General features: G+C 40.1%; 1 protein-coding gene across 1 annotated transcript in view; it reads right to left on the reverse strand.

Moving 5' to 3' along the window:
• The window catches only part of PPEF1 (protein phosphatase with EF-hand domain 1), a 128,903-nt gene that overhangs the window by 21,874 nt on the left and 94,143 nt on the right, over positions 1-12,886 (reverse strand). Inside the window, exon 20 of the mRNA XM_066250124.1 lies at positions 9,503-9,643. Within this exon, the coding sequence (XP_066106221.1) occupies positions 9,503-9,643 (141 nt within the window). The remainder of the gene's footprint in view (positions 1-9,502; positions 9,644-12,886) is intronic.

Here is a 12,886-nt window from a genome sequence, read left to right on the forward strand (position 1 = left end):
GCTGACTCTCAGACCAGCGAGCTATACTCAGCACCCGAACTCATGCTCGAACCAGTCTAGCCACTACTGCGGGAGAGGAAGAAGGAGAAAAGTAGGAGAGAGGGGGGGGGAAAGAAGCAGATGGTCACTTCCCATGTGTGCCTTGACCAGGAATTGAACCTGGGATGTCCATACACTGGGCTGATGTTCTATCCACTGACCCAGCCGGCCAGGGCCTAGGTGTTCTTAATATGTCCAAAGAGCTAAGGTAGGTCTCTCAGTCATAGCTTTGGCCCTGGTGTCTGTCCTGTTGAGAACATAACATGAGGAAGCTCTTTTCCCATCACAAAGAGACTGCTGCTCATCCAAGAATACCTCCTAAAGCATCTCCTTCTATGCCCTCTTTATAAGTACATCTCGGTCTCAGCAATATATTTAGCCACTGATTGGTTTTCACAATGTGTTCTCCTAAATCCACAAGTATTTTATTAGCATACCATTTCCTTTTTGGGTTAAAATAGGCAAATTTGGGCTACATGATGCCCAGGACCAAAGTCCCAAGTTTCTAAGAATATTTTTAATAGAAAATTGGGGGCTCCCTGTTTGTGTCTCTAATCTATGGTATAATGTTTCCATATCCAAACATCTCCTATAGGAGCTTAAAGTAGTAGTGACAAAAGCTAACTTTGTCACTAAAGATGTGCAACCTCAAGAAAACTCTCTGGGTCTCGGTCTCTACATCTTTAATATCAGGGGTTTGGGCCAGATGACTTCTAAAGTATCTCAAAGTTCCAACAAACTATGATTCTAAGAGTCTATATTCTCCACATGTTTCTTTTGAGGGCATGAAGAAGCATGCATTTATGCCACAGTTATTCTAATGGGTCTTAAGAAGAGGACCAGATGTGGTTGCCCCCCTCCCACACTGCTGCACAGCCATGTATAGGTGTGGCATTGGAGGGGAGCTAGAAACCAGCAAGGAAAACGACAGTGAGGTGGAGGGAAGAACAGAACTGGGGGAGAACTGCTCTCGAGTGACAGGAACCTGGTCAGAACTGGAGAAACCCTGCACCAGGCACAATGCAGACACTTGCAGAGCTACTGATGATTGATAAGAGTGAGAATTAAGATCATCCAAAGAAGATTCTCTTTCTCCCCCACAGAATTCCAACACTGATACAACCCCACCCTATAAATAAATACAACGGAATCCATTTATTTTGCTGGTGTTTATGATAAAAATAACACTTGCATTTTAAACTGAATCATATCTTTTTCTTATACCATAAATTCATGATTGGAGGATATGGTTTGACTTTTAGTATAAAGGAGAAAACATGGAACACAAGAAGTATTTTTATAAGGAGAGGATTAAGTTTTAAATTCCTACGTGAGATGTAAGTCATGTATAGCCAAAATTCCTCCTGGAAAACCTCTTAAACTACCCTTAAAGGACAGTATATATGATTTGTATATACAACCTTATGCAGCAGTGTGGATGTGTGATATTTTATATATGTAATAATGTACAATATAATAAATTATATGAAAATAAAATTTTATACATTTTTCCTTTTTGCCATATGTATATAATTGAAATTTATGTAAATTAAATGCATATATAAGGGGACTCTGTTGAACTAGAATAAGCACTGGCCAAGGAATTAATTCTTCAAGTGTCACCTGTGTCTCTTTGGACAAATCACTTTGCCTATCCAGGCCTTAGATGGCACAGCAATGAAATGAGGAGATACATATAACACTCATTTTTCTTTCATTAGAATTCATGAGGGATATCAGGTGTATAGAAATGAACTTCTTCAGACTCATCTACTCCTTGAATTCTGTCTAGCATTCATTCACTTGACTAGGTTTACCCAGACAGAGGCCACACAGAGATTTAATTCTGATGCTCACAAACAAAAAATTCTGTAAAGAGTAAAACAAATTCCTAGGCAGAGATGATCTCTGTCCTCCCAACACCATTCTGTCCTCCGAAATGCAAGGGTCTTTTGGGTAGTAGGCACGTGAAAAAAAACTACTTTCCATTTTCTCCTGAACTTTTCAAACCAAAAATTGGAAAAGTTTTCATGAATGACAGCTTTTATATGACCTGGTCAACAAATATCGATTTGTGTCTCAGCCTTTAAACCTAAATCTAAATAAATCCTGCAAGTGGCCCTGGCCAGGGCACACAGTAGAAGCACCCATCTGCTTCTCCACCCCTCCCCCTCTCCTTCCTTTCTATCTCTCTCTCCTCTCCTGCAGCTGAGGCTCCATTGGAGCAAAGTTGGCCTGGGCACTGAGGATGGCTCTATGGCCTCTGCCTCAGGTGCTAGAATAGCTCCTGTTGCAATGGAGCAAAATTCCAGATGGGCAGAGTATTGTCCCCTGGTGGGCATGCCTGGTGGATCCCAGTTGGGCACATGTAGGAGTCTGTCTGTCTCCCTACTTCTCACTTCAGAAAAATACAAAAAAATAAGATAAAATAAAATAAATCCTGCAAGAAACACCCTGTGCTTGATGGCAGTGTTAGCTAATCCAGTTTCCAAAAGTATGTTTTGGAGGAAAGTTAATAGCAATGAAAATGTATCTAAATGCTTCTCTCCTAAAATACTAGTACTAAGATCTACTATTCTTTTATATTTTCCCTTAGTTAGGTGTCCTCCTTCCACCTTTTGAACATGTCGTTTTAAAAGCTGTCTTCAGCCCAAACCTTCCAGCCAGGTACCTAGATTTCTTTAGATGCCTAATCCTTGTCTACATATTGCCTCGTTGGATGAAGGGAGACTAGAGTAGTTCATTTTCTTTTTGGGAACTCCTATAACTCTTAAGTTATCTTTCCCTTTGGAATAAGAGCATAGAGTAAGACCTGGGATCAAAACCCACTCTATCATTCAGTGACTAGCCAAATGATTACAAACAAGCCATTTTACTCTTGAGAGCCTTCTCAATTAGGCTGACTACCCTTTTTAAAATTGCAACTTTGACCCTTACCTCCAGTTCTGTTTCCCCTAATTTTGTTCTAGTTTCTCCCCCCCTTGAACATCTCATATAACATATTATATAATTTACTTGCTTGTCATTATATCATTATTTAATTTCTCCCTCTAGAATGAAAGTTCTATGAGGTAATAGGCCTTTGACATTCCCAAAAGCCTGGCACATAGTACGTGCTCAATAAATACTTGCTAAATGAGTGAATTGAGAAAGGAGTTACTCAGGATATAAATAATTACATTTCTTTTTAAACCTCTCTGGCCTCCTTATTTTTGCAAGCCTGTCCTAAAAGAAGAGTATCACAGTTGTCTCTTACAATAACTTAGCTATGAGTACACATACCCCCCACATCTCAGGGAACACAAGATAAAACAAATTATGGCAGTCTGTCAAGAATGATGTACTTCCATGAGAATGGAACAAATAAAAAGCCTATAATCTTTGTTATGAAAGAGCTCACAGATATTAAGAAATAAAGTAATTGTGAAATCTGTTTTTATCTGGAAATTTCATCTCTAGGTAACTAAAGTGTACATGTCTACTATGACATGGAAGTGAGAAAAGAAAATTAAAGGTACAACCAAAATTATTAAAATATTGAGAATGAGACTCCACTGTAGCATGTGTCTGTCCGCTCCAGTCACAGACATGGAGTCTGTAAGATGCATCATCTATATTGTTAGGGTGGGGAAAGGTTCTATTACAGAATAATAACCCCCCAGTCTCCACCATCCCACTTCTTAAGGCTACATTTCTCTATAATTCTAATTCATCTAGGCTTCTAAAGGCTGCACTATTCTTTTTATGTAACTCTAATCTCTTTGCCATGATCCTTTTAATTCACCATAATCCTAGAAGTGCTTATTCTAACCTTTGGTCTTCGGAATTTAGATGTCAACATTTCAGGAGGTATCCTTTCCTGCTTGCTATAGGATATCTCTTAGACTTACTTGATTTTTAAATACTTTGGATGCACAAGCCAGTGACAAATTGTATTTTTCTTTTACTATCCCTTCTCTCTCCCTACTCCCCACCTTTCTTTATCCTCATTACTTAGAGTATTTTTACATCAGATATCATGTTTTAATCAACATTATTGGCAATCAAGGTATAATGGTATGGAATAAAAAAATAGAGGTTTCTTGGGGGTAAGCAATTAGAAGAAAGCCCGTAGTTCCATGATACCAATAGCAAGAGTAGGCCAGCTGGAAGTTTAACGGAATCATGGAAAGAGACATATGAGAATAGCCTTCTTGGGGCCAGAATAAGCCTCAAAGATTGAAGACAGTCAGCCCCTGCAAAGGAGTCCAGCTCTAATGAGACCAGATTGTAGAGCCCCAGGGCCTTGTTAAAAACAATAGCAATTTAGTGAAGGCTAAAAGCTAGGTAATACATCTAGAAGCTTTTGGGCCAAAGCTTAAAGGGGGAACCAGGGAAAGAGAAAGTCAAAGAGAGCTTACCTAAAACTACAACCATCCCTGGTAGACGGGGAAGCCATGTGCATGGCCAAGAAGCACCGTGTGAGGAGTGACGTCAGAGACTCCACACTGAGAGCGGACAGACTTCACTGAACTCGCCTGGACAAGCCACTATACAAATGAATGAGCAAACAAGCAAATAACACAGCAAGCCCAGAGGAACAAGGGAATAACTATTTAGAGTTACAATGATATATTACCTAAAATGTTCAGTTTTCAACAACAAAAAAATTACAAGACATGCAAAGGAAAAAATACACAGGAAAAAACGAGCAGGCAATAAAAATTGCCTTTCAGAAGATTAGGTGTTAATTTAGCAGACAAAAGTTTCAAACCAACTGTTACAAATATGTTGAAGATAGATATATAAAATACTCCACTCAACAAGAACAGAATATATTTTCTTCTCAAGAGCACATGAAGCATTCTCCAAGACAGACCATATGCTAGGCCATAAAAAAAAAAAAGCCTCAATCAGGTTTAAAAGGATTTAAATCTCATACAAAGTATGTTCTTCAACCACAACTGAATTCAAGTAGAAATCAATTAGAGAAGGAAATATAAGAAATTCACAAATATGCAGAAATTAAACAACACACTCCTAAACAACATGAATTAAAGAAGAAATTCAAAGGGAAATTAGAAAAGACTTTGAGATGAATGAAAACAAAAGCACAACAGAGCAAAACTCACGGGATGGAACTAGAGGAGCACATACAGGGAAATGTACAGTATCATTAAAGGGGGGGGCGTCTAAAATCAGTGACATTAATTTCATCTTATGAAACTAGAAAAAGAAGAGCAAAGTAAATCTAAAACAAGCAGCAGGAAGGAAATAATAAAAATCAGAGCCAGAAAAAATAAAGGAGAAAATAGAAAACAATAGCAAAAAGTCAATAAAGCCAAAAAAATTGGCCCTTTGAAAAGATCAATGAAATTGACAAACCTTAGTGAGACTAAGAAAACAAAAAAGACTCAAATTACTAAATCAGAAATAAAAGAGGGGATATCTCTATTGACTTTACAGAAATTTACACACACACACACATACACACACACACACAGAGTTGTTCATATGGAAAGAATAAACTCTGTGTTTCATATACTCACAGCTGTAATCCTATTTTTCCCATCCATATATATGTTCTACAATTTTACACCAGCAGATTAGATAAATTAGATGAAATGGACATATTCCAAGGAAGATACAAACTATCAAGACTACCACGATACCCACTACTCAAGAAGAAATAGAAAGTCTGGGTAGAACTATATTAGAAAGAAGACTAAATTAATAATTTTTAAACTTCCCATGAAAAAAAAGCCCAAGTTCAGAGGGCTTCACTGATAAATTCCACCAAACATTTGAAGAATGTTTAATATAAGTCATCCACAAACTCCTCCCAAAAATAGAAGATCATATAATACTTCCCAACTCATCCTATGAGGCCAATCCTATGGTAATACTGATGACAACACAGAAGAAAACAGGAGCAATATCCCTTAAGAATATAGATGTAAAAAATCCTCAAAAAAATATTAGCAAACTGGGCCCTGGCTGGTTGGCTCAGTAGTAGAGTGCCAGCCCAGCATGTGGAAGTCCTGGGTTCATTCCTGGCCAGGGCACACAGGAGAAGCAACCATCTGCTTCTCTACCCCTCTCCCTTCTCCCTTCTCTCTCTCTCTCTCTGTCTCTCTCTCTCTCTCTCCTCTCCTCTCCTGCAGCCATGACTCAAAAGGTTCAAGCAAGTTGGCCCTGGGTGTTGAGAATGGCTCCATGACCTCACCTCAAGCACTAAAATAGCTTGGTTGCTAAGCAACAGAGCAACGCCCCAGATAGGCAGAGCATCACCTCCTAGTGGGCTTGCCAGGTGGATCCCTGTCAGGGCGCATGCTGGAGTCTTTCTCTTTGCCTCCCTGCCTCCCACTTAAAAAAAAAACATATATATTAACAAACTGAAGCCAGGAACATTTAAATAGATTATACACCATGACCAAATGGAATTTTTATTATTTTTTTGTATTTTTCTGAAGCTGGAAATGGGGAGAGACAGTCAGACAGACTCCCGCATGCGCCCGACCGGGATCCACCCGGCACGCCCACCAGGGGGCGACGCTCTGCCCACCAGGGGGTGATACTCTGCCCCTCCGGGGCGTCACTCTGTTGCGACCAGAGCCACTCTAGCGCCTGGGGCAGAAGCCAAGGAGCCATCCCCAGCGCCCAGGCCATCCTTGCTCCGATGGAGCCTTGGCTGCAGGAGGGGAAGAGAGAGACAGAGAGGAAGGAGAGGGGGAGGGGTGGAGAAGCAGATGGGCGCTTCTCCTGTGTGCCCTGGCCGGGAATCGAACCCGGGACTTCTGCACGCCAGGCCGATGCTCTACCACTGAGCCAACTGGCCAGGGCCAAATGGAATTTATATCAGGAATTTAAGGTTGGTTTAACATCTGAAATCAATCAATGTAATACATCATACTTAACAGAATAAAAGAAAAACGCATGATCATTTTAATAGCTGTAAAAAAGTATTTGACAAAATCCAATGTACTCTTTTGTGGTAAAAACACTCAGCAAAGTAGGCACAGAAAGAAACTTCCTCAGTCTGATGAAGGGCCCTAATATACAAACAGTTAATATCCTTGATGGTGAAAGATTGAATGCTTCCCCCTACATCAGCAATATGACAAGCGTATCTACTCTCACTATTTCTATTCAATACTGCACTGGAGGATCTAGACTGAGGTATGAAGAAGAAAAAGAAATAAAAGACAGCCCGAATGGAAAGAAAGAAGCAAAATCATCTATTCACAGATAACGTGCACTTGTACATAGAAAGTCCCAATGAATCCACTAAAACCATTAAAGTGAATAAACAACTTTATCAAGATTCACAACATGAAATAAGTATATAAAAGTCAATTGTATTTCAAAACACCAGCAACAAACAATCCAAAATATAACTGAGAAAGTAATTCTAGTTACAATAGAATTGAAAACATTTAGAAATAAGTTAGGGATAACTTTAACAAGTTCTTCAAAATACATGATTATAAAACACTGCTGAAATTAAAGATCTAAATAAATGGAAAGACATCCCATGTTCATAAAACTGCAGATATAATATTGTGAAGATTGTAACAGTGCTCAAATTGATCCACAGATTCAAGGCAACCTCTACCAAAATCTCAGCTGTTTTTGGCAGAAATTGACAATCTGATCCTAAAATTCACATGGAAATTTGACAAAATCCAATACTCATGCTGGGGTAACGGGATATCCACATGCAATAGAATTAATTTGGACACCTACCTTGTACCATACACACAAAAAATAACTCAAAATGGATCAGATACCTAAATGTAAGAGCTAAAACTATAAAACTCTTAGAAGAAAACATAGGAATAAATCTTCATGCCTGACCAGGTGGTGGCACAGTCGATAGAGCATCAGCCTAGGACTCAGAGGAGCCAGGTTCAAAACCTCAGGTCGCCGGCTTGAGCGTGGGATTGCTGACTTGAGCATGGGGTCATAGACATGATCCCATGGTCGCTGGCTTGAGCCCAAAGGTTGCTGGCTTGAAGCCCAAGATCACTGGTCTGATCAAGGGGTCACTTGTTCTGCTGTAGCCCCCCAGTCAAGGTACATATGGGAAAGCAATCAATGAATAACTAAGATGCTGCAACAAAGAGTTGATGCTTCTCACCTCTCTCCCTTCCTGTCTGTCTGTCCCTATCTGTCCCTTTCTCTGTCTCTCTTGAAAAAAAAGATCTTCATAACTTTGGATTAGGCAATGGCTTCTTAGATACAATACCAAAAGCACAAAGCAAAAGTACTTCTTTTACTCTGGATTAGTAAAAGAACCCAGACGAAAAAGATCACATATTGTAACATGTCCAGAAAAGGAAAATCTATAAGGACCAAAAGTAGATAAAAGGTTCTCTAAGGCTGAGGATGGCAAGGGTGGGAGGCTGGGGAGGAAATGGGGGATGACTGATAATAGGTGTGGAGCTGCTTTACTAAGTGATGAAAATGTAAAATTAGACTGTGGTGATAGCTGCATAAAACTGTGAATATACCAAAAAACCCACAAAACATTGCATTATATACCTTAAATAAGTACATTATGGGATATGTGAATTATATCTCAGTAAAGCTGCTAAAAATACAGTGATGAATTCTGAGAGAAGGATGTGATCTGCTTATAAGGTAAGCCACTTTTTTTTATTATTATTTTTTTTTATTTTTTTTATTTTTTTATTTTTTTATTTTTTATATATAAATAAATTTTTATTTTAATGGGGTGACATCAATAAATCAGGGTACATACATTCAAAGAAAACATTTCCAGGTTATCTTGTCATTTAGTTATGTTGCATACCCATCACCCAAAGAGAGATCGTCCTCTGCCACCCTCCATCCAGTTCTCTCTGTACCCCTCCCCCTCCCCTCCCCCTCTCCCTCCTTCCCTCCCCCCACCCCCCATAGCCACCACACTCCTGTTCATGCCTCTCAGTCTGCTTTTATGTCCCACTAATGTATGGAATCCTGCAGTTCCTGTTTTTTTCTGATTCGCTTATTTCACTCCGCACAATGCTACCAAGACTCCACCATTCCGCTATAAGTGATCCAATGTCACCATTTCTCCTAGCTGAATAATATACCATGGTGTATATGTGCCCCATCTTCTTCATCTAGTCCTCTATTTTTTTTACAGTGATTAAAAGCCTTTAAGCAAACTCTTGGCCAATACAGCAAGAATCCATAAATGAGTAGTGTCCTTAACATGTTCCCCAAGTCCAAGTTGGCCCCCTCACCATGCCAAATCCCTGAAAAATGCAACCCAACCACAGTTCAGTCTGTTAGGAGCTGTCACAGGGAGCAGGAGTCCAGGAAAGTTCCCCACAGGAAAAGTCCGTATGGCACTGGAATTGTTGTCACCATTCTATACTTTGCAAGGGTAAGCCACTTTTAATCTCTGTATTGTAAGGGGCAATACCATCTATGCTGCATTTTCTTTGCCAACATGGCGAACAGTTTGTTGACCTACCTGTTCCCACTCCTGCTTTGATAAATGCTCATCAGGGGATCCATTTATTCTCATTCCCTGAGTCTTCCGGGCTTTATTTTTCTTAAAGTCAGCAGCGCTGTCTCCCTCTAACGGAATTGGTGGTATCAGCACAGACTTCATCTACAAAACAAATTCATGCTTTAGCCAAATCCTATGCTTAGTGTGCTGCATGCAGAAACTTCAGTACCAGTTGCTATTTTATCTATATTGTGCCTCAATCCAATAAAAAGCACATGGTCATCTTACCATCTCCCCCACCTCCTTTATCTTACTAGTCCACTGATCTCTATAAAGTGCGCCTGTTAAATTCTGTTTGAGCATTTTTTAAATACAGACATTGCTGTACAGGGAAAGTTTCCCATAGAGTTCCTAAAGGACCCTAGAGGTACAGATGTCAGTGCCAGACAGGTTCTGAGGCACCATCACAGGAAATGGAAGATGCTAAGGGAAAACTCCCTGTGAGCCTTCATCTATACATGGGGCTAAGAGAGAACCAATGGGCTTTGATTTCAGAAGCACCTCAAGAGTGACTGCTTTTCATTTCATTGTGTTTTCCTGTAGAAATGGGAGGAAGTACATGGGCATCCAGGAAAGTTCCCAAAGGGGACATAAGTTGACAACTTTGGAAGCCCTTCAACTTCAATGCCATGTGGTTCCAATCTGACCCTGCCAGCAACTGGTGATGTTCTCTAATCCTAGTAACAAACGTGATACATTTCTTTGGGAAATAAAATGTCTTTCGGATAGTATGTCAATTATTACAATCCCTTCTACATTCTCTTACATAACCTGACACTGTAATTTTACACTTGTTTCTCTGTAGCACCCCACCTTTACACAAAACAATTTGAAACTATACTTATGTTATATTGGTGGCCTTAGTTCAATGATAAGACAATTCTCTGTGGTAGGCCCTCTACACTAGGGTGTATATGAAATCTTAACTTTATTTTTTAAAAATAAAATTGAATCTTATTCTGAGGTCCTGCCTTGTTGAGATGGTTGGAAACTCAGTCTCAGCTATTATTGGTGAGTTCACAACCTATCTTCCCCATTTCCCTCCAACAAATGCCCTCAGGGCTCAGGCAGAGCAGAATGTTCTGGAAAGCCATTCTGGACTTGGGGTCCACACAACTTCTGATAAGCTCATTGGGCAAGGCCACATGGTCTCTTAAATACATGTGGCTCTGCTGTTTTCAAGGCCACTCAAGGTCAAGCTACTTTGCCCCAGGCCCTCCCTAAGGCGCCACGCCATCATTTTCTCCCGGAGGACCTAGTAGCTGTCCTTTCCCTACCCCCTGCCTGAGAGTTAAAAGAATACTAAACCAGAGCCTAAATCTTATAGAAATTCCTTCTCTGTCCCTCTGCAGTGACCACTCTTCCCAACCTGCCCACCTGACAAAATGCCTTTAATGAACCTGGAATGGAGGTTGTCATCAGGTTCCCCCAACCTCCCCCTCCCATATGAACAATTATTCCACAATAGGTGTAAACCAAGGAGCATGGCCACTCTACACTTGGAAGGTCCTAACGGATGGGAAATGGGGATTATGAAATTGAACTTGAAAATCTACACTGCTCACAAAAATTAGGGGATCAGGGAACGTGCAGATACTCCAGTACTTTCAGCCTTTTGTATAGTGAGTGCATTTTCACCAATGAGATAAAAGTTGGTTTTGCATCTCATTTGCATAATTCAACAACTTTCTTTGACTTGTCGTTTGCTTTTCTGATGTTCTTGTTTAATCAAAAAAAAAAACTCCAAACGCTTCTTTTTTTTATCACTTCATGTTCATTTTGAAATATCCCCTAATTTTTGTGAGCAGTATACTTCTCTATCTCAGCTGGTAGAATTTCAGAGCTTGAACCTACTACTTTTATTACAGCTCAATTCTATTGAATACAACAACCGTGTGCTGCCAATTCAACTTCACTCTAAGGAGGGGTAAAAGCTACAAAAAATGTATGTCAAATCTCTACCTTTAAAACCCATCTTATGCGTAGGTGGAATAATGATTCTCAAAGGGTGTGAAATTTGAGGTATCCCTGGAAAATTCCTGCTCCCAGGGTCTGTCTTGGTGACTGAAATCCAAACCTTAGTCCCAAGTATCAGAAAAAAAAAAAAAAGGAGAGTTGGAGAAGGGAGCTCTATGTTTAGAGCTTACTCTATGCTGTTTTCTTCATCTAGGTAATTACATTTCATCTCCCCAGCAATTCAGTACGGTAGGCATTGTTAGCTCCAATGTCTAGGTATAGAAACGGACACCTAGAAGACTTTGGTTCCTTGTCCAGTCTCCCAGCCAGGAAGTGGCAGAAGCGGGATATGAAGCGAGCTCCACCTGTCTGATGTCAGAGCCTCATGGTGTGTACTGGGTCAAGGTGTCTCTCAATGTAGGGACTACACAGAGATAGTAATGGGCATTCTGGAGACATGCTCTTAATATCTGGAAAAGCCCTAGAGAGGGCTACCTGCTCAGGCTAATCTCAGGAAAGAAAAAATTTCAATCTGATCAATTAGTCGCGGCTGCCATGGCTAATCAGTACTGTTGTCATAAGGTAGGTGGTATGGTGAAGGGTCCTATTCCTGCTACATGCTTGCCAATATTTGACTGACAAATGCATCGTGTTCCCTTGTTCTTGGTTAGAATCATATCCACTCACCATGCTAACACTGATTAGCACGATGATCGAAACGTTTGCTGAGACCATGAGAAAGATGCCTTCAACTTAGGGTAGCCTTAAAACTTATTGCAACTGGGATACTTTTGAGAGTGAAAGGAGGTGCTATTAACAATTACACAGACAAAACAGATATACACCAGGAAGTGCGGTCCTCACTGGCTGAAGTTGGGGAGTGGCTATACAAATCACCACAGAATCAGGAAAAGTTTGTATCCCGATTTGTCTTTGGTTTGCCCTGCTTTGGTCTTATATCTATTAGGAGATATTCAGTAAACACTGATTAAGGACTAACTACCTCTTAGATGCTGGGGTTATATCAGTGAACTAGAGAAATAGGGGAAGATAGTAAACAAGTGGTACCACAGTTCATTACTTAATTGGTAACTCTTAGGGTATATACAAGGCGCTTAAGAGCATATAGGAGGCATTTGGTCTATTTTGCACATTGTGGAAGGTTTTGCAGAGGGGTACTTTTAAGCTGAAATTAAAAGGATGAGAAAAAGTTAGCAACAATATTATCATTCATATGTGTATAAAGGTAGAAGGGCTCCAAAAACTCAAGGTGAATAGAGGTCACACTTCTGTCTATATCAAATGAATTCCAGCTCTAGACCCACTTGCCTAGATTGGTTGGAAGTTGATTATCAGTCCTGAGGGGTAAGGGTTCTTTGTGTTTTTTCA

The sequence above is a fragment of the Saccopteryx bilineata genome, chromosome X (assembly GCF_036850765.1).
Source record: "Saccopteryx bilineata isolate mSacBil1 chromosome X, mSacBil1_pri_phased_curated, whole genome shotgun sequence".
Taxonomy (NCBI): Eukaryota; Metazoa; Chordata; class Mammalia; order Chiroptera; family Emballonuridae; genus Saccopteryx; species Saccopteryx bilineata.